At 30.5% G+C, this 24,437-nt stretch overlaps 1 protein-coding gene across 5 annotated transcripts in view; it reads right to left on the bottom strand.

Annotated features, from left to right (window-relative positions):
• Positions 1-24,437, bottom strand: part of LOC118186252 (uncharacterized) — a 234,243-nt gene that overhangs the window by 22,358 nt on the left and 187,448 nt on the right. For all 5 annotated transcript variants that reach the window (XM_085809916.1, XM_085809915.1, XM_085809919.1 and 2 more), the window contains 4 exons: positions 16,610-16,827; positions 14,428-14,583; positions 9,550-9,782; positions 6,370-7,059 (listed from right to left, as the gene is read on the bottom strand). In XM_085809916.1, the coding sequence (XP_085666042.1) occupies positions 6,370-7,059; positions 9,550-9,782; positions 14,428-14,583; positions 16,610-16,827 (1,297 nt within the window). The remainder of the gene's footprint in view (positions 1-6,369; positions 7,060-9,549; positions 9,783-14,427; positions 14,584-16,609; positions 16,828-24,437) is intronic.

The following is a 24,437-nucleotide window of genomic DNA, read 5'->3' as shown; positions in this document are numbered from 1 at the left end:
ACGACTACATCTATATTTCTTCAACGATCTATTTATTCTGGACAAAAGCTGATACATCATACACATATATATATATATATATATTACTTTATACACTAACATATTAGTAGCTGCAAATTTTAATAACTTTCCAAAGAAAAACATTGCAATGAAATAATTCTAACCCATATTATGCTTTCCATTATATTAAAAAACTATCCAAATCACATACTAGATTTTTTAGAAATAATGATTTAAATGACACATTTAGCCAAATGCAATACTTGAAATATATATGAAACTTTCAAAGAACTGATGTATATATGTAATTTGAACACAATATGACGTCTATAAAATAAATGTCCTTAAAGGAATTCTTCCAAATCTGCTGATGATTTGGTAGTATAAATAGTTTGTCAACTGAGCTAAATTAAAAGTTATACAGTTAAGATAAAATTATAATACAAAAATGTCTTTAAACGAAGAGAAACATCCTTTAAGAACTTTACTGCAATAAGAATTAGGGTCTTAATTTAACATTTAGTACCATAAATTGTTATCCTGAAATTACCAGATGTGTTTCTTAATTATAAAAAATGTAAGTATAAAAGAAGTTTTTATTTATAATGGGATGTTTTTAAAGGCAATTTTATTTAAGTTGAAATATCAATTTTATCAGTGCTACTAAGAATTCTCTCTTAATTTACATTTTTATTAAGTATGTTTATTTCTTATGTGTAAAGAACTAAAAGAAATTTTTTTGATGTTCTTTTACAACTAAAAAATAATTCATTATGTTTTTTATTAAATAAAATCTTCCCAATTTTTAAAGAATGAAATACACGTATAATTAATTATTCTTAGCAGCCTAACTTTAAAAACAGTTTTGCAAGAACTTCATGGCAATATTTTTCATTTCACACAGACGAACACACAAAATAAGAAAATTTTCAAATTTAACATTACTACATTATAGCTAACCATTTCATCAGATTTGTTTTGGACCTAACAAAGTACGGTAATGATAAAATACATAAATAGACATATTTCCGACACATAAAAAGCCAACTCAAATACTCCATTTATTAAAATTAAAGCATATATGCATTTTACATTGAGAAAAACATGCATCTTTCATTGAAGGCTTTGATTAGTAGGTGCTTTCATTTGTGTAGGTTTTTATCCTTATGGATATTTGTTGCATAGGCAATCATCACAGTGGAGTTTTTTGGCAGGCTTTAGTAAAGCAATTTTATTCAGCGAGCTTTTACGTGGTCACAAGTACACCTGTATGTGGGCAGTTTTTCATTTGGTACATTACATGTCCCTCAGCATTAGTAAATTTCACATATGGATTAAAATATCATCCAACCTCTAGATGCATAAGTCACAGCTACATTCTCAGATATTAGAAATAACACTTTCTTTTAAATAAAAACATAATACAACTAATGACATGCTATTTCATATGCATCTGATAATCCATGAAACAGCAAAATCCCTAGTGCGAGCACAAATCAATATGAGCAAAAGAACCAATCAATGTCCATAGCGAGAACTCTGTTTCAAAATTACGAATCTCTGAACATGATGCTCCTGAAACTGAAAGGCTCTACAAATGAAAATGGTCCAGTTTTACTTGCTATCGGGTTTTAATGAAAGTTTCCTGCCACCACGAATATCGTCTGCGGAAACAGTTTGCGCTGGTGTGTTACTCATATTTTGTCAAACGATATTTGGCATTTGAAAGAAAGAGACTTGCTTTAGAACACTGCATTGTGAAATTTGCAAAAAATATCATTAAGGTGTCTGAAACAGAACTTTCATGTGTACAACTGCAGGTACTAATCATGTGTACAACTGCAGGTACTAATGTTCCACCATACAACACCGAGAGAGCATATTATCGAAAGTTTAAAAACAAGGACTATAACATTCATGAAGCAGAGTGCTCTGGCTGGCCTACTGATGTTGATGAAGCCTGGCTGTGAGACTTTTAGAAGAAAATCAGCTTGCAACCACTCGAGAGTTTGCTAAGGAGTTAGATGTTAGTGTGATGTTCATTAGTCATGCTATGCATCGCATAAACTTCACGTACAAGTTCAATCCTGGGTGCCACATGAGCTGACTCAAGAAGATACGGACAGACATGTTTGGGACTGCACTAATCTGCTCAAATATCAATGCAAGGACAAAATTCTGGACCAGCACTTGCAATGAAAACTGAATTTACTTCAACAAAACAGGCTGAAACACTCGGTAAGTTGGTCGGCAGCATCGCAAAGCACAATTTGATTAACAAAAAAGATCATGCTTTATATATGGTGGAATTGCCATGGTACTATTATCCATAAAGAGTAGCTGGAAAAAGGTAAAACTCTCAAGAGTAAGGTGTAAAGCGAGATGTTAGTCCATGTTGACGCTTGCTATCAAGGGAAAATGCCAAACTGAGTTCTAGCGCAAAAAGGTAATGCTCCAGCAACATAATGCAAGTCCAAATGTGTCTGCATTCACTAGCACGACACTGTCTAGACTCGAATGGGATCTTTTGTCACACCCACCATATAGCTTTGATATTGCTCTTTCGGACTTCTGCCATTTTTCACCCCAGCAGCTTCATCTTGCTGGTGCTATCTTCCATTCTGCATAGGACACCCGAAATGAGGTTGATCTGTTTTTGGACTTGCAGCCACCAACTTTGTGGGCCGATGCCTTTTAAAAACTACCTAAATGTTGGCAGAAGTAGTGATTACTACCCACACTAAAGGTACTGCTTTCATGTTTTATTTTTTCCTAACTTCATTAAGAATGATTTTTGGTGGTAAGCTTTCGTTACAACCAGATATATGATCAAGAGAAAACTACAGTGCAGCCTCCAACTACTGCAAATTCAAAGAAAAACAGAAAATCTTCAAAAATTATGAATTACACAATATACGAGAAAACTAAACTCAATTTTAGGAAAAGCAAGGGAAACGGTATGTAAAAGGAAATCAACTTGTTCATCCAATGACAAGTAAAATGATAGCAACAGCGTGCAAGTTGAGAAATTTGCTGTGTTTTTAATGTCAATCCTAAATCTACAAATTCCAATTGATAATGTTATCAATCAAGCCCCCTACAATGAAGAAAACTTTTTTTAGTTCAACACTGTGTTTAGAGTATAGCGAGAAAAACTTATCATGTTTGTTTTGATTAAACTAGAAAATTGTTTAAATTTGTAAATTGTGCCACCTCAAATTAAAGAGTCTAAAATTTCAAGCCAGAAATTTAGATTAATATTCTTCGGAATTTCCATGCATCAAAGGCATTTAAAATTTCTGTAAATCATGCATACTACACTGTATGCAACAGACTTCAACTGCACACAGCAGAAGACGATTAAATGGCATACATTTCCTCAAAGGGCATAAAAAATCAGTGAAATAAAACGAAAAGAAATATCAAATTTCCTCATAGAAACAATGAAATGCATGTCATAGAAGTCAAATATTATATACACATATTTTATTTTTAGTTGAACGCAGTTCAAGTTTCAGTCGTAGCCCATTCAAAACAGAAAGATGCCTCTTTTAGATTCTGCTATAGCCAAAAAATTTAGCTGTGGGCCCATAAATAGTACTGTATTTATGAAAACACTTGCAGAAAGCACTGTTGCCAAAACTGTTAAATCAGATTTCCATATTGCTCTAAGTATTGATGAAAGTAATGATAACAAAATCTTCTTTGACTGTGACATATAAACAAAGGACTAGAATGCTTGAATAATACCAAATATGGCATTTTTATAAATGAATATTTTGTAAGCAAATGTTTAGAACGAAAAACTGCTTCTCATTTTTTTTTCAAACTATGCTATAGTAACATGTTGACAAAATTTAAAGGTGTAGCACCATTTGTGTAAATGCATCAACCAGCTGTAATCATCCAACATTGATCAAACCATCCCTTCATATAGCTGCAAAAATAAAGTTACTGAAAATTGGCTCAGAAACAGAAATTAATTAATATATATATTTTTATTTAGAGAAAAGTTTAAAAATGAAGCATAGCTTCAAATTAGTTGAACAAATTTTGGCAGAGAATGGAAATTCACTTAAAATTTTGAAATTCTGCAAAGCAAGATGGCTTTTTCTTGTAGAGCCTATAAAGAGGATTTTGGAACAGTGAGATTGAATAATTTTTTGGTGGCCTAATTAGATAGTGAGAATGATGGAAATAGATTGTGAAACATTTTTAAAAATTTACAATTCATTACTTTTGAAGAATACTTTGCTTTTATTTATAACAGCAAAAGTTAATTTGAAATAACAAGTTCCTAATATATATAAATTGAGAAGATATTCTGAAGAACTTTATATCAAACTGTTAGATTTTTCAAACACTCAGTAATTGATTGCCTGAAGACGATGCAAAAGTCAATCCGATATCTGTTCAATTTCAAAAAGGTACTAAACAAAAAGAAAATGAAAATTTAATGATTAGTGCAGGAAGATTATATTTTTTACATGTTCAGTTAAATTAAACTGAAGTGAAATTATGTTTTAATTCAGCATGGAATACATAAAATTATGTATGATGCACTTTTAAAACTTGCTGAAGCTGCTGATATTAACTTACAAACTAAAGTTTCCTTTTTGTCCATTTATTTTATGGTGAATACTTCCATCCATTATTCACGCAAAATAGCTTGATCAAGTAGAAAACTTAATTATCTGTCAATCAAACAGATAACTGAAAAGACAACAAAGATTCATGCATTGATAAAAGCATGGGAAGAACTTGCAAAATTAAAAGACAAAAATGGGTGCTTTAAATATATCATACTGCCTCTTGTGATGCTTGGAACTTTAATAATGCCTCATTCAAATGTAATCTGTGAATGATTTTTTTTTTAATTATCAAAAAAGGATCAGACAGCATTGCAACCAAATTACAAAAACTTATAAAGGCATTAGGTATTTTTTGGAAGCAGGCAAGATGAAAAATTAGCAACGCCTTCGCCGGGAATCGAACAGTGGACCTCTCAATTATGCCCTGCGTGTGCTGATTATTACAGCACAAAGGCTCGCTAAAAAGGTGGGAGAAATACCTTATATACTCCCCCTTTTAAAGGGCAACTGGGGTTTTTAGGGGACCCAATTGCCAAATCCTGAGTGAGGAGAATCATCATCCAACACCCTTATAGTTTGGGCACCACTGTAGAGACATTAGGTATTTTTTGGAAGCAGGTAAGATGAAAAATTAGCAGTGCTTTCGCCAGGAATTAAACTGCGGTCCTCTCAATTACGCACTGAGTGTGCTGACCACTACACCACGATGGCTCGCTAAGAAGGCAGGAGAAATACCTTATAAACTTTTGAATCATTGAAAAAGTAAACATGTAGGTAGATGAGTTATGTGCATGAAAAAAGATTCTCTGATTTAGAACTTAAGCTTGCTAAATATACTATACTTCCAAATCTTAGTATTAATCATTTATAAATGGATTATACATGCTTTTGAAGAAATGTATACTTTATCTTTATTTAAAACTATTTTTTTTAATTTTTCTTTAAAAATATAGACCAAAATGAGAATCCAAATACCTTTTAAAGGTACATGATGTATGTATTTTAATTTCTCCTTCATATGATTATTTATTTGCAATTTAAAATATTCACTTCAAAATTATATTAGTAGATTTAGTGATATTTCTGCTTGAGTAATGAATTGAAAATTTCTAATTAAATAAGAATATAATTTACAAGAAAGATTTTTAATTTATGCATTTTATGTTAAATGTTGACTGGTAATTAAAAAAATATGCCTTGTCATCTGTGTATTGACTACTGACAAGTTTTGCTGTAGGCTGTATATGATTAGGCAACCATCTCTGTAAGCCGGGCAGATCCTGTAAAATCAGTAATGCAAGAGATATAGATAGTTAGCATACTTAAGAATTACATTAATTGAGCCAATTTCATGTGCTTCCATGATGTTTGTTCACTTCATTTTTTTAAAATAACATAATGCTGTTAAATGCCTAATAAAATAAAACATTATAACTTGTTCATCTAGGAGGGAGACAAGCCCTCAAGTTGCTTTGCATTCTAATTCTAGCCCACAACCGCAGAATGTTGTGATCTATGACCCAACTCAGACCCACAGTATCATTGTTAGTTGAACACCTCTTTCTAATTTCAGAAGCTAAAAAGCTATCAGTCTCCATTACATAGGTGAAGCTCAAGAAATTTGTTAAAGGCATTCACTCCTAGCACCATATGGCACATAGTAATTTAAAATGTGCACAAGGCATGAATAAATATAATATGCAATGCACTATAAATTCATAATAAATAAAATGGAAGAATAAACATACAGAAAAAAATTATATTAGCGAAAAATTACCTGGCCTCTCTTCCATTGCTCTTGAAACATTTGTAAGTTTCCTGAATGGTATGGATCTTTTAAAAGTAATATTTTACCACTTCCAAGCCAAATATGGGGTATTTCAGGATACAAAAGTGAACTCTCTGCAAGAATACACGTTCGAATTGGAGGCAACTCTCTACCAGATCTAGACATTTGGTAACGCCGAGTGAAATGAAGCAGTTGTTTTTCTTTACACTTTTTGTCAGATTTTCGAACTTTTTCCTCTATGACACAAGATATAACTTCATCTAAGGTACTAGTTAAAGTTTTTTGGGAACTAGATGAACTACCACTACTCTTTCCTCCCATTTTCCCAGTTGGGCGGATAAGAAGTTCTCTTAGGGTAGAAAAATTTTCACTTCTGTCATCATCACTTTCTAATGATGCATCTGCATTACTTTCTTGATCTTCTGATAATTTATCATCATCATCTTTCTGTTCACTAGAGTCTTTTGTTGAAGAATTAAGAGCTACATCAGCCAGCCAACTTAAAGGCGATCCTCCACTTTCAGAGCTGTAACCTCCTACTCCATCTTCATGCTTGATCAAACCATTCACAGAGCTCTTTCCTGAGCGTCTACTTAAGCGAGATGAATCGGAAGAACCATTTGCTTCTCGGGAAGAATCTTTATCAGATGAGAAACACTTAGTTACAGCACTCATTAGCTAAAAAAAGAACAGAAATCAGGAAACATAAAACATTAGTCAGCAAAAGTAAATTAAGATTTGTTTGAATCAGAAAATTTTTACTAGATATAAAATTTAGTTTTAGGAAAATTAAAACTGGAATACTAAACTTTTCTGTTTCAAAGGCAGAAATTGTACTAATTCACAACTTATGAACATTTTGTAATAATTCACAATCTTATATTTCATTCAACACTCTTGTATTTTTATGTAGAAGTTATGTTTTAGTTACACAGTTCTAATAAAATTAATTTCAAAGAATTATTTAAATACTGTCAAGAAACTGTACTAACAATACACTGTTATAAATAACAAGGTGTGGTATTTTACTTATTTGTTGAGCTACCTATAAATTAGTGTGAAAATCTTGTCTTGTAATACCAACATATATTCTCCTCCATATGACTTCATGAAAGAACACAAACTAATGAACTAATAACAATGCAAAATTAACTGAAATAATGTACAGGTACAATGAATGAAACTTAAAATGGGGTTCAGAATTACAATGCACTACAGTGTAGCAATGTGAGGTAACAGTAATAGCAGTAACAAGAGGATGATCGACACTACACCTACACAGACCAATTACAACCAAGTTGTTGGTTAAGTTGAACCCACACCCTTGATCAGCTTCTATTAACAACCATACAGTCCAGGGTAGCTGTTAGTAACTGAAATGGTTTTGAACTACATTTTTGGAAATGAAATTCTGTGGAAGCAGAATTGCATTGTGCAATACAAAATTCACAAAGGCAAGCGCTATGAACATTATGGTGGTTGGTAGAAAACAAAAGGCGTACATAAAATATATCAATATGAAATTTATTATCAATTTTAACAATCAATACCCATTAAACAAGAAATAACTCGTTTTATTAGAAATCATTTTTTACATTTTGACTACATCAGTTTTTAGATTACAAACAATTTTTGCATATATAAATATTAAAAATTTTTAAGGATGTTTTGAAGGTTTTTTTTAATATTATTTTAAAGTACCTACTTAATTTTCAAGTTTTAGAAAAGGCAAAAATTAAAACTTTAAAAAATTACATAGTACAAGCTATCTGAAATGTGATTTGTTCATTTATTCAATCATATAACAAAGGGCTATAACATTTTATATACTTCAATTACAGTTTTAAATCAGCACTACCTTATGTCAGCCTAAATTACCTGCTATATCCCAAAGTTTTACCGCGATCATCTCTAATGCATTTTTAATTTATAAAAACATAAAAAGTATTTCATTCTTCAATTTGCAGTTAGTAGGATAATTTGTTTAAAAATAACATAAAATGGAAAGAAGTGCATAGGTGAAAAGCTCTCTGTCTCTGCAATGTCTTCATACAGGATTTCAAAAAGATTTAAAATAATTAGTCTCTCCAAATTTATAAATCAAGCTACTATCTACATGTACCAAATTTTTCAAATGCTTAAAAAAAGTCAAATAATCAGTCTAAAAAATTCATTATGAGCCAAAATTTCATATGCTTGAAAATACCTGAGACACATTTAATGCACTGTTGAATATAGTGCTCCTTTTTCAAAGAAGTGGCTAATTTTTAAAAGATTTGAAAATAAGAACAGTAAGATTTCTGGTTTACGACTGCATTTATATTATAATAGCTGTTGATGCAAATACAGTCACATCACAACAATTAGATTTTTTGTCTGTGGCATATTTGATTATGTATTAGCCATTTCATTAGTAGTTTGCTCTAGAAATTATGATTTTCTTAACAGTTTAAGACACAACTGATATTCAAAAAGAAAAACAAAATATGCACTTAATAAAACATGGTATGTGTATATAAAATATAAAAACTATTCTCCATTGTCTTTGCACTGAATTTGTCACACTGCTTCTTGAAGTTTTTCAATCACACAAATTTTATTCATTTTGTGTACAGTCATACCAATTTCTCTTATTTTTCCTATATTAGAATTTCAGATATTTAATAAACGCAACAACCAGTAATTTTAGTTCCTAGAATGACTGCATTACTTAGTTTTAAAAAATTAAATACTTTTGAATGGTTATTTTGAAGATTAATCTCCTACATATAAGATTTTATGGTTAATCAGTTAGGAATAAGTATTACTGCGAAATACTTGTATATAACAGATTAATTACCTTAAGAGAAATTTGTTAATGCAGAAAAAATTAAATACACTTTCATAATACGCAACACAGAAAAATAAACTTGGCTTATTTTTATATATAATAGATTTACCACATAAAATATTTATTCCTTTTATGCAGCAATCTGTTAATGTACGCAAATATTAAATGAATTACAACATTAAGCAACAGAGAAAAAGGAGATAAGTTTTTTTTAATTTTTAAAATGTTGTCTTACTTTAAAATGTTAAACATTATATTAAAAACAAAACTAAACTGAGACATTATTCTGAATTACGAAGAAGAAATGCATCTTAAAATGCAAAAACAATATATCAGACCTTGCATATGCCATTTGATGAACTCCTACCATCTTGATCACAGTCTTTATTTACACAGTTACAATATGTAGGAATGTTCCATTTTCGACGTATTTCATGTAATGTTTTGCCAACATCCCACAATGCTGTACCAGCAATAATTTGTGTAAGCATTAGCTTCTCTTGCTCATGAGGCTGTCTATTTGTGCACAACAGCCATTGATAATCATCCCGATCTTTAGTTGACAACTCATCTAAAAAAATTCAAGTATACATAATTCAAAAGACATAGAATTGAGTACATATTACATCACAATAAAAATTTAAAAGATGCAGGAATCAGATACCCTTCAAAACTTGACATTTAATATTTGATATAATTTAAAATTATTAAATTTAACAGGAAAATAATTACTTTATAATACTAAGTAAAACTTGATCTTAAAAAAGACCAAATTAAAAAAAAAATAATGCACATTTTCAATGAGGTACAGTCAAATCCATGTATCAAGTAAATGAAAGCAAATAAATTTTTGAAGAATGAAACAACAGGAACATGGTTTGGTTTCATTATGGCAAAGCATGCAAGGGCTATCTACTTAGGAAACGGGACGCCTTTGTGGAGAACTTTTAAAGAAAACTGGCTCGTATCCACATTACGCACATGGGGATAAACATGAAAATGCCCATGCAGTCTTCTGGAATTGAAATTAGGTCAAATAACCAGTGTTCAGCACCTGGTGGCACATTCAATATCTTAAATAGATAATCGTGACTAAAGTGTTGGAGGAGGGCAGGTAATATTTCTTGCAAAAAATTCTCACATAAGATTGCATATGTAAGAAACCAGAACACACTAAAATATGCTTTATATATATATATTTCATAATTACAAAACAACTTTTTTGTAAAACATAAGATAATCATGCCTAGTATTAAGCACATTTAAGCTGCTGATATTTTTGGCCTTTGTGAAAAATTTGTCCTAAATTTCTTACTTTATGTCTTTACTGATTATATATATAATATACACATAATTAAAGAAAGGAGAAAAACTAAATAAGACCTTTGTGGTCAAAAACTTTGCGCACTGAGCTGCAAAATTTAGAAAACAAAAGAAAATTCCTAGTTTGTACGCCAAGAGGTTGCTTAGATACTGTGGTTCCGATGAAAACATTAACAAACGTAAAATAAAGTGCAATGAAAAGTGTAAATATAAAAGATGAACTAAACAATATTAACACTTGAATATTTACAAATAAAATTCAAAACTAATTGTAAGTAATATGCTGATCAAAGTAAGGCACATGTTAAACATTAGAATTAAAGTGTGACAAAAGACTTAAGCAAAAATACAAAAACAAAGAAGCGGTAAATGGTAGATTAGCCCAATTCGAATCTCATTAAAGACTCTTCAGGGGAAATTTTTTAATGATTTTCGAATCCAGCTAACTCCATATAGCGTTTCGCCAAAACAGAAAATTGAAACTGTATACAAACTCCTTTTTAAATATTAATTGAAAAAACTTAGTCATAAACTTTAGTCTCAATTCTCTGTTCCAATTAATTTCCTGACACATCCGCTTGAAGAAACACATTAAGGTGTAATAATAACTATACATAAGGGACTGGTAATGCCTATGTACAAAATAAAATAGGGATTTGCTATTAGTCAAAATACATATACATATAGACATAAAACACCTATATTTATTATACACATATATATATAAATAGGAAGTAAATTCAGAATTTAAACAATTTTAATTACAGTATCAGATTAAGATTTGATTGTGCAATATGTTCCACATTTATTTCATAAGAGTGCATCAGATATAACACAGCCTTAAATTTCCTAAAATGTCGATTTTTATACATATATTTTAAAACTTATCAAAGATGCTAATTTTTGAAACTGAAAAAGTAATTATATTATTTTAAAGCTTAATATACTGTTAGAATGTTCTCTTTGATTCAGTTGTATGCTTTCTTTTAATTTTTGTTTTATTAACAGTATAAATAAAAATCTCAATATTTTATAAGAAATGTTCAAATTATTGAATATATATATATATATATCCAAAAGGACATTTTTAATACACACTACTGATTATTACAATTCCAACACCATGAAAAAGTAAGCTACCCACATAAAATTTGCATAACAGATATAACATGGTATAAGATGAAAAAGATTAGTAACACAGCATATATGTAAATAATGGCTGCTCGTAACATCAGGAAACTGATGCTCCCATTGGCAGGAATGCAACCACTGTCATATGAATACAGAAACAATGGGTACCAGTAAGGTCTGATTGTCTATGAAGATAGAGCAATAGGAAGAATAACAATAACCTCAATGCACCCATGCCAAGAAGGTTTGTTCGGTAACCAGTGTAAAACATACATCTACATTACACATTTAAAAAATACAGCCACACTACACAGGAAATTTGATTCATAATATGGGAAGGTGAGTTTACTATTGTGAGACATCATTTTGAGGGACACAGACTACTTGCACTGCAGGCGACACTGCTTTGTATGTGTTTAGCACAAGCATTTATAACTACAATGATGCATTAAGAATATTTTGATGCAGAAATGCCCTGATGTTTTCCTTAGACTGATCATGCTTCTGCATATAACATCACAACAAATAGGTTCACATATACAGCTACTATAGAGAGCACTTGTTAGATGCATTATAACACAGTTATAATGCATACGTTAAGCTCCAACAAGTGCTCTCTACAGTAGAAGTTATATTCAAGAACGTGGCAGATATATTGTAATTGGATACAAGTCCTGTTCCTGTCTATCATGAATATTTGACATTAAAATCAGTCAGCATTACATTACAAACACATTATGTCTTGTGTTTGTCTCATCTTCAGAACCACCCTACAGGTAGCTACAAACAGGACAATGTGCAACTCCATTGTACTCAATATCTGACACTTATTTAACATACGACATACAACAAGCTAAGGTTGTTAGATTGGCTTGTTCACCAGATCTTTCATAAACCCAGCACAACTAAGGAATTACATATACTAGCACAATAAAGGATCTAGAATCATCTAGAACAGTCGTCAGCAAACCATGGCTCAAGAGCCAAATAAGGCTCTTCCACAAAAGAGCATGTGCGGGCACATGCACATAAAAGCAAGGAAATTTTGAAAATACAATGCTAAAGCCGTCAAATTTTACACATGCATGAAAACAGCTGAAAACATATCTGCCAATGTGATTCCTAGAAAATTGTTTTTGGTACCGATTTTGGCATTTTCATTGTATTGAATATAACAACCAATTGTGCTGTTGTAGTAATTGTCATATGCCAAATTTTAACTAATGAAATGTATTGAATTAATATACCATTCAATGGCAATTTTAACGTTTTTTTCTAGAGTCTGAAGCAAAACTGAAAATGGGGCATTCTGCACAAGAAGGAAATTTGATGTAGACACAAAAATATGCAACAATGGATTCAAAATATTACACAATCAATGATTATAGACAGACAGTAAAATAGCTTGAACTAGAAGCAAATTGTTGATCCACGTTGTGAAGTTCAGTTGGATTTTCTGTGTCAGCTGATTTGATTTAGTTCAAACAATTTCTGAAAGAGAATTTACAGAAGGCAGGTCAGACATTTTATGGCATGACATGAGCTCATGATTCAGCATCAAACTTCGCTGGTGCAGTGGCTTCTTAACATCTATGAAAGGAAATTGATCGAATTTTAGAAACATGGCTTTAGCTTAAGAATGACATTATTTCAGGATAATAGGGAAATCTGACAAAAAAATCCTGCTGCATTACTATGTCCAACTGACACTAAAATCAATCAGACAGGTTAAAAAAAAAGTTCTACTGTGATCAGTGGGGTCATAAAAGCACTGCTGCACTATAAATGCTGAAAATAAGCTGTCACATTATGCCCTTTTTAAACATAAAAATCTCCTTTAAATAAAAACCTACTACCTTTTGAATACTGGTGCAAGTAAAAGATCAGGACTGGATGGCAAAAGAACAGAACAAGGCTTAGCTGAAGTCAATGAAGTTTCAGCAACCAAGCTGCTTGTTAATACCTGGGTTAAGTATGAAAGTGAAGATGAAGGAGGGAGGGGAGAAAAAGTTTTTGATACCACAAGAGATAACCAGGAAACTGCAAGCATTTAATGTATCCAACAACCATTCTTTTAAGACAACTGTGATGCTAGCAAGGGCGGTAGAGAGCAGAAGATGGAAATTGTGTTGTGATAAAAACAATCTCTGTTTCAGATGTATGAATTTATGCTTCATGGCAATTTCTACCAAAAGAAATGGTGTTCAAAACTTACAATGGCATCAAAAGAATGTTGCAGGGAATGTTTCAATGATATCAAAAGTGCATATTATCTGAGCATAAAAATTCAAGTATCACCGATTGTGACAGTGAAATTCAAAGCAAAGAACAAAAACAAGAAATGTTAAGTTCATAAAAACACTAATTATATTTAAAATCTTATAGCAGGTAAACACAACTGATAATCAACCGCTTTTAAATTACTTATTACCTTAAAACTGCACCCAAATTATAGCGGAAAATTTGAGGTTAAGCTGTGTGGCTTACACATCATTAATATGGCAAACACGTTCCAAATAATTCTTTGATTGCAAATCTTTTACTTAAAATATGATTATTTGACAGTTATTACCAATAATGCCTGCTTCTATAAAGCTCCTTTTACATTTATACCTTTAAAATTAGCAATTTTTCTTTCATACTAAGAAGGTAATTCTACAGCCATAGATCACCTACAGGTGGCAACACTGAATCACACTGACTAAACATTAAAGAAATTTTTTATTATGAAATGATTCCTAAAGTGAATTACATGAGTTTACCTTTTGAAAGACCATTCTTTCTTGATTTATAGCAATCAATGCATACAACAAATCCACATTTGTGACACACCCAGTGAATATTGAACAATGTTGTTTCACAAACATCACACATCTCACGAACACCTTGAACAACTCTTTTCCATGTAATAGTTCCATCTGTTAAAAAATTTAAAACCAATATGTCAATACAATGATTTATACAATTTATTTACTATGAACCACAACACAGAAAGAAACACATTCTTTGAAATGAATCTCATTCTTCATTTTAGAGGATGCATAAATGAAGTATAAAATATAATCAAAATGTCACAAAATTTCATATGGAAGTGAATGCATCAAACATTTTTTTTTAATTAACTTACCCACACAAATAAAAAATTCCAATACAACTACATATCCTTCAGACTAGCCATCTGAAGCCATCTATTTTACATGCATCACAGTGCCCATTAAAACAGCCAATCAATTAATTAAAGCTTGCAAATGCAGATAATGCAGAATATCTCAATAATCTACATTAATCAACTGTGCTCAATGAATCACCCCTCTGAAAAACAGTGATTACAAGGTTAAATGCTACACCATTTTTCCAGCTAAATTGAAAAACCGAATTTTCTTGTTTAACCCTATAAACCTTTCTATTATTTATTATAGTATATTTTTATTTATTTAATTATGCAATTCTTAAAAATTTTGTTACCATTATTTCAATGTGCAATTTAGACAAGAAAATTTAGCCACATTCTTCATGATAAAATTAACAGGTATATCAATTTTTTTAAGGTCCCAAAGTAGAGTCATCTATCATTTTCCAATTACTAGTACTTGACCACAGACAAAATTTTGGGTAAAGTTATGCCACTGGAACACAGGATATTTATAATGTGCAATATTTAATATCATAAAACTTTTAGAGTATAACACTGTACCCAAGCTTTTTTTTTTTAATTTTTAAAAGTTAATGAAACTAGAGCCTTTTAAAAAACCAATTAAGGAATCAATTGAATTTTATAATTCAATTATGTGAATTGCAAAAGCATGTAACAGATTTTCCCTATTTCTGAGATAACGCTAGGATGAATGCACATAAGCAAATTTATTGCAAACTTAATTCTCCAAATAAAATTTTTAAAAAGAACTTGATTTATTTAATGAATAAAATGGGTATGTTGTCATGAAAACTTATAATGAGTGATTAACTCAATAACCTATTTCAAATTCGATATTACCAAGGAAAAGGAGCTAAGTAATATCAGAAATAAATTTTTTGAACACTGATATAAAATAAAGACTAAAACAGATTTTAGAACTTGATTTAATGAATGAATAAAATGGGTATGTTGTCATGAAAACTTATAATGAGTGATTAACTCAATAACCTATTTCAAATTTGATATTACCAAGGAAAAGGAGCTAAGTAATATCAGAAATAAATATTTTGAACACTGATATAAAATAAAGACTAAAACAGGTTTGGAAATAACAGAAAAAAATTAACTTAAAAAAAAAGGGGGAGGTAATAAGATGTGACCAGTTAGTGCAAAGGTATACAGACTATGCAGAAAATAAACATATAAGCAATACAGTTCTTTTAATTTAAACATTAAATATCCCCCATGTACATTCATGAAATGAATAATATATTTTTGATTAAATGTTTAAGATTTGTGGAATTTAAGAAATGTTCATTTTAATATACTAAAGGGACAGTGCATAGATAGCATACACATATAACAAAACAAATCATGCTGCTATTAAGGCTCAGATGCTCTAAAAATGCATCCTATGCATTAAATTAATTAGGTTATTTGAATGAAAATATTCAAATTAAATTTTACACAAATATAGATAAAAGTTTCAACAGCTACATTTCAGTACCTAAAAATATAAATCCTGATATAATCAAGAGCACTTAGTAGCAAATTATTGTAATTGGTAGATTAGGATATGAATGGGTACTGCCATGGTGTAAACAGCAAAATGAAAGCTGGAAGTGTAAGAGTTTCAGATTTGATGTGATCCAAAGCAGTTATAAATGACACATATCACATAGATTTAACACAGTACTCAAATACAGACCATGTATTACTAACAGGCAGTATCCCTCTTCAATACAAAACAAAAATTACATAAGATAAATAACATTTTTAGAACCTAATAATTCGTAATAAATTCATACCAGCTGACATATGCAATTTTTGAGCTTCTCTTTCCATTTCAACCAGATCACAAAACTGATCTCCTATATGAGTTAGAAGGAATTTTGAAGTTTCAATTTCAATATCTAGAGGAGGAGATTCTACAGGAGGAAACCACAACTTCAGATCACCTTCAGTTGCATCAGAAGGTTCCGAAAAACCAGCACTTAAAATTGTACCATTTTTTCCATAGCGAAGCCTGAAAAATATTTAATATGATTTGTGAATAATATTAACTGATAATAAATATAATTTTAAAATGCCATGACAGTTGCCAAAATAGGTGTCTCCTTGAACCATTTTTTTAATCACAGATGTTTTAGAAAGTTGTGATTGGGGTGCAACTTCATTAATCAAATATCTGAAAATTGATGAGGAAATGTTCAGCTGATAATTTATATTGGATTTTAGGTGACAGTTTCTACATGGAGAAAATGGAATTAAATTGCTTATATAGTTAACAAACTTATTAATTTGAACTAACATGAAATAAAAGAGGCAAGTTTACAGATGCTTTTACTTTCAAATCTATTTAAAGAAAGTGAAAATGTCCAAATAAAGAAATTAATTACCGACATTGAGCTCGAAAACTTCAAACCAAGCCAACTGTTGCAAAAACTAAGATCCCCTGCTACAATTGACATATCAGAAAATCTGATTAAAACTTTGTGGCTTGAAAAATTACCAGAAACAATGAAAAATATACTGTTAGTGAGTGAAGAAGATACTCTAAAACTTGCTATAATGGTAGATAAAATCCACAATTCGAAAACACATACAGAAATATTTGATGTGCATAAGCCCACAAAGGATAGTGTCCGAATGATAAACTGTTGAACAGATTTCAATTTTTGGAATAACAAATGGCAAAATTAAGTGTTGAAAAATGTCAGATCAAAAGCGAAATATAATAACCCCCTCGTTCAAGCATTCGATCTAGAACACCCTACAATGCCAAAATATTGTTATTTTTTAATTTGAAAATAAATGCAAACCAGAAAAATTTCAAGCACCATGTCAATGGACAAAACAAATAAATGAAAATCAGGAAAACTAGATGTTGCAGTAGATTTGGCGACAAGCTCTCCTCCAAACATATAAGGATTATTGCAAATTTCATTTATTTATAAGAGATAAAAAAATCAAATTTGCCATTCCTCATTGATAGTAGGGCCGATGTCAGCATTATTCCAGCATCACCTACAGATAAAACCTTTTCTGACTTTAAATTATATGCCACAAATGGTTCAGAAATTGAAACATACGGAACTGAAACTCTTATTCTCGACTTGGGATTACTAAGAGATTTCCAGTTTCCTTTTATAAAAGCAAAAGTAAGCAAAGGAATACTAGAAGCCAATTTTTTAAACAAATTCAATTTGCTTGTTGACCTGAAAGGACAATGATTGATTGATGGAGAAACTAAGTTTTGAGTTAAAGGAGATATTTCTTCAATACCTTTAAGTAACAGTATAAGCACATTACACAAGTAATACAGATATCAAAATCTGTTTTCTAAATATTCTGACATACTTAAGACAAGCTTACTAACTTCAAATACAAACCATGACGTCAAACACTATATAGTAACTGAACGTTGACCTATAAATTTTAAAGCTCGTGAACTTAACCAAAATGCCTAATAGCTAAGAAAGAATTTAAATTCATGCTAGATAATGAAATAATTTGTCCTAACTCACAATGGTAAAACCGATTACATATGGTGATGAAAAAAGGTGGCTCATATCATCCATGCGAACATTATGAGAAATTAAATTCCCAAACAGTGCCTGATAGATACCCGATATCAAGAATTGAAGATTTTCACATTTTAAAGGACACCAAAATTTTTTCTAAAACTGATCTCTACAGCATATTATCAAATACCAATTTCAGAAGAGAATAAAGGTAAGACTGTGATAATAACACCATTTGGCCTGTATGAATTTAATGTTATGGAGTTCTGGTTTGAAAAATGCACCTTCAACATATCAGATTCATCCATGAAGTTTTTAGAGATTTAATTTAACTTTTGCTTATTTAGATGATGTATTGATCGCATCACCTAATGAAGAAAAGCATAAGAAACATCTTTATCTAGTTTTTGAATGACTAAACAAATACGGCTTAAGAATAAATTTGTCAAACACAACTTTTGGGGAACAAACTGTAGAATTTTTAGGGTATTTGGTTATGTCAAAAGACTCTCATCCATTACATAAAAAAGAAGTGATACTGAATTACAAAACGGCCAAAACCAGAAATGAACTAAGAACATTTCTTCGCATGATCAACTTTTGCTATCGTTACTTAAAAGATGCTGCAAAAACCCAAGCTATTTTACATAACAATCTGAAAGGTTCACAAAAGACGGACAAAAGAAAAATTCACTGGACTGAAGAGGCATTAAAACAATTTGCAAAGTGTAAGCAAGATCTTGCTAATACTGCATAGCTATCCCACCCAAATCCTGAATTACCTCTAGCACTGTATACAGACGCTTCAGATTCGGCTATTGGATCAATTTTCAAAATTACGACAAAAATGGAGCCACTAGCATTCTTTTCCAAAAAACGCAATACTGCACAGCAAAATTAAAGCATGTATGACCATGAATTACTTGGAATTTACAAATCTTTAAAACATTTCAAGCATGAAATTAAGAAATTTTACCAAGAAGAAAGAAATTTTAGAAGAAAATTAGAAGAAAGAAATTAGAAAAAAATTTAGAAGAATTTTAGAAAATTTAGAAGGAAGAAATTTTACCATATTTACTGATCACAAACCTCTGCTGTACACCTTTCAACAAAAAGCAGACAATTACAATATATTTCACAGTTTTACCACAGCAATTAAACATATTAAAGGTGAAAATAATATAATAGCTGACACATTATCAAGAATAGAAGAAATAACAGAAATTAATTATGATGAAATATCTGAAAGCTAAACTGATGACGAAGAATTAAAAAATTTACAATATTCAACTTCATTAAAATATACACAATACCCATTACCTTCAGGAAAAATTTATGGTGTGACACATCAACCACAATAATTAGGCCATATATACTGAAGACATATCAAATGAAAATATTTATTCACTTTTATGGATTTTCACAAGTAATAAAATCATCCATAAAAGCTTATAACTTCAAAATTCATTTGGCCGGACATAAAAAAAAAAAAAAAAAAAAAAACCCAACAGTGGGCTTGAGCATGTATTTCCTGCCAAAAACAAAGTTTCTCACCACACAAAATCAACTTTCAGGAAACAAGAAGAACCTACCGAGAGATTTTAAAAAATTTGTATCAGCATAATAGGGGCCATTAACCTCATCAAATGGAAATGTTTAATGTCCGACTTGTATAGATGGATTTATAAATTGGGTTGAAGTAATTTTGTTAAATAATATATCACAAGAATCCATCACCAAAGCTTTCTACAACAATTGGATTGCAGGATTTGGAACACCCTATAAAACTGAATAGACCATGGAGCAAAATTTTCATTCGAAATATTTTTGAACTTGTCAAGAATCTGTGGGCTTAAGCATACAACAGCCACCATCCATAGTGCAATGGGAAAATAGAACTTTACCACTTTATGGGAAAATAGTTTCACAAGTCACTCAAAGCAGCATTGGAACTTTACCAACTGTTCTCATAAGATTACGATCAGCAATAAAAAATACTAATCATATAATAACATAAATGGTTTATAGACAACCTATAAAACCAATCTTGAATTTTTCACAGAAAGTAGAAAGTTCCATTCATACAACACCAGAAGCATTCGTAAATAATCTTAAAAAGCAGATGGAATTCAAAAGACCAAAAGCATCACATTACAAAACGTCACAAAATGTTTTCATTTATAAGGACGTAAAAACATGCTCTCACTTATTTCTGAGAGCTAACTCGAACCTCCTCATGAAGGACAATTTATGGTGACTGAATGAACACCAAAATATTTCACTACTGAATTAAAAGGGAAAAAAATTCAATGTCACAATTGACAGATTAAAACCAGCCTTTATCTGGCAAATGGAAATGAAGACTTTCTCCATATTAAAGAGGATTCACTGAAAGTAAATGGAGAAATTGCCCCTCCTTAAATAGTCTTGATGTGGCAGAACAATAAAGATTCCAGTAAGATTTAGAAAGTGAAAATAACTCGTTACCAGTTGTAAATGTTGAATGTAACTGGTGATATAGGAGTACAAATGTATTAAGAAATCTAAAAATAAGAAATCTAAAATATCAATTTTATCTCACAGTAATACTAAAAACAATAAATTAAAATTTACACTTATTAAAAAAATCTTTTTTAAAAATTTAACTAAACGAAAATACCATTATCGTAATTTTAATTTCAAACAGTAGCTATGATGACAATTTTCCTTAAAAAAATGAACATTTTTTATAAGAATGTTAAGTTGATGGATGGACTTAAAATATGTTAAAATCCTCGGAAAGTGAAAATAATTGTAAATGTTTGTTGTAATAAAATTGTTCCATTAGTATAAACATTGTTTTATTTTTTAATGTGTCATCATTATTTGGTACACACCTCTTCCTATAATTTTTAAATGAAAACTTCAGATTCCTTTGGCTTCTCTACTTTGAATTACATTTTTTAAACACTCAACTATCTAAAATTTTTTCATACACAGCATTTGCCATTTCTTGAGCTTTCTACTCAGAAATTTTTACTTGTCTAAAATGTCTTAAAATGCTTATGCTACATAATACATCTTTAAGAAAAGACTTCTTGAGTTCTATTTTAAATGCTGTTAAATCTTCATATCTTCTGTACATAGAATATCAGTCCATGGACTTTGATGCATAATGTGTCAATAATAACAGTCTCTAAGTTTACTTTCTGAGGTACAATATTCTCATCCATCTAGATTGTGCACACGGCTGCACATGCATGCATCTTAAACAAGCATGAAGGTTTCATGGTCATCATTATTATAAGGTGATAGGATAGTTTCAATAGCTGTATTTTACAATATTATGGCACAGTGTCACTTAGTTTGCAGTTCAGAACTTTTTTTTTTCAACAAAACTAATCCATTAGTTCATATTTTACAACTCGGGCATGTCGTTACAGATATCAGCAGGTTTCCTTACCAATAAGTAAAGTTCTCATGCTCTTCCTGACTTTTGGCAATGACAATATAACCGACTGTGCAATTACAATTCACCTGTCAAAGAAAAGTCCACAGAACCACAAAAGAGAAACTTTTGACAAACCATGTTTATAATCTATCACTCTTCTACATCTTCAGATGGCCAATATTTGTACTTCTCAGTGAATATGACATGTAGACTCATCAGGCACTGAAGATTAAAAAATTCATGTTCTTTTATTACCTTTAAAAGTTCATAATAAAACTCAAAACATTCTTTATCTCTTTCTTGAGCCATTTGTTATATGAACTACATCAAAACACTGTGCTGTTATTGCTAATAGCAAATCTAATGATTTCTTCTTGGAAGCTCAGAAGTACCTGTTCTGCATATTCTGTATTTTCAACACTAGACTGGGTAGATCACTTGATTCTCCCTAAAATACAAACTTTATGTAAAATTTGCCTATGCTATTTGTAAAGACTGTTGATCAACACATATATCAAAATATTTACTTCCTATATTTGTCAATATCAAACAGCAACAAACACGCATTATTAGTTTGAAAATTTTCTTAAATAGCCTGAATTAATTACTTTTATTGACGAAGGAAGAACTAATATGATGCTTAAAAAATATATTTTTATATAACTTTCCACCTTGATTGTAAGGATATACAATCTGATATTTGTTCTATTTTTTTGAATAGTTAACTATTAAAGGATAGTCTCCATTTGCAAATAAGTAGTATTTTAAACGCTTCATGAAATTAACAGGTATATTTCCAATAAAAAACATTAATATGTGCACACTTATTGTATTTATGTTATTACAGGTACAGTAAAAGTGACTATTCAGCATTCAAATAACTGGAATACTTTAAATTTTTTAAACTTTCCTACACGAAAAACAAAGCAAATTAAACATTTCTAAACCTATTTATATAGCACATACAGGACCACCACAACTCGGAAGAAAAAAAAAATTGTCCCCAAACAGTGTAATTCAGTATGAATACTATAAGCATGACCTTGCATAAGATCTTTGCTTTGATTTTATGTGCAATCTAAAATTCTCAATAAGCTAATTTAGTTTTTGTTGCAAAATATATTATTTATTTATGTGCTTCATCCCTTTGCACTACACAAAATCTCACAAAGGATGCATAAGTTGACTGCTGTTTTACCATTGCAATTTGAAACAAATCATTTGAATTCACCAGCCTCAAAAGGAACAGCATGCAATGGAGTATTTACTAATTTATGCGATCCTGTCATTGAGAAAAGTATTACTTCATCGGCACAATAAGATACTTAAAGATTTGAAAACGGATAAAAGACAATGCAACATGAAAATCTAAGTTTTTTTGTATGAAAAATTATGACAAGAAATTATATGTTAAAATATGAAATTATGACATGTTTTTGATACGTTTTATTTATAATATGTACATCTTGATTACCTAATGAAATAAAGAACAATCAGCTCTTTCAAACTACTGCTGAAGTGACTGGTGCAAGTTTGACGAGACATACATATGACCAATGTTCCAGTCAAAAAGATTTCATGATTCAATTAGATGTTTTACCTTCAAGTGTTAAAGACCACAAAAAATATGTCGGTTTTTATATCTGAAATGCACTTGCTTTTCTTTTGAAATCTTATATAAAGTTAAAGAAGGCTTTTGATATTAAAGTTGATGAGAAATACGATGACTGTTTTTATTGAAATTTCTCCTTTTCTAACGTGAACTGCAATTTTCACTTACCTGGCATTTTCTGAGCTTTCTGGATAGTCAAGCTTTCACTATAAACGTAAATTAATACGAGGAGCACAGTCATTTTTATCCTCTCATGGGATGCGTAGACTTCACAAACCTTACTTCTTCCTTTAAATTATTTTTATTTCCTCTTACTTCGTTCTCAAGATCTGTAGGTTGTGAAAGTAAAAGTTAACTGTTTTAAAATTCAAAGCAGACACCACGAAAATACAGCACTTCACAAGTGGCTTCAAAATGTGTCGGTGCTCAGAAGTTAAGAAAAACCACAAATTAGATAAGTAACTACACATTTCTTATTTCATAACTGTCAAAATTATCTACAATGAACACTAAATGTTATATGTTCAGCCTAAAATTTAATCAATTTATCACTTGTGTCATAAACATTCAAAGAAAACATAGTTACTCAATTTGGGTATTAAGATCATTAATTATCTCCTTGTAAAACAGCTTCAGCATGATAGGTAATGCAAAATCTATATGCAAGCCCTTTTTCTGGTCAAAACATTTTTAAACTGCTAAGTTAACTTATATTCAGGACATACTATAGTACTTAACTTTCATAAATGACACCAATTAATAATAAATACCACTCGAAAATTTCTAAACTTCTACAAAGGAAAACTTAATATGCATTAGAAAATTCTTACATACATAAAATAATAACGATTATGTGGAGTTATGTCCAATGCAGTACAAAGTCTTTAAATCCGGACGTTCATAATCTGGAATGATCTATAACCCAGACCTCAAAGCTACAAACTGTCTGCGCATATGCGTTTATGCATGTGCATAATACCTTTACACATAATATGTTTACATATACGCGTTTAACGGATAATAATAGATGGTATTATCTAATTATTTATTTCAGTTAATGTTGCAGATTG

Source organism: Stegodyphus dumicola, chromosome X2, assembly GCF_044657685.1.
Source record: "Stegodyphus dumicola isolate Sdum_Otavi_A_Nest chromosome X2, ASM4465768v1".
NCBI lineage: Eukaryota > Metazoa > Arthropoda > Arachnida > Araneae > Eresidae > Stegodyphus > Stegodyphus dumicola.
Note: the sequence above shows the minus strand (reverse complement) of the source record. Positions and strands in the feature narration are given on the sequence as shown.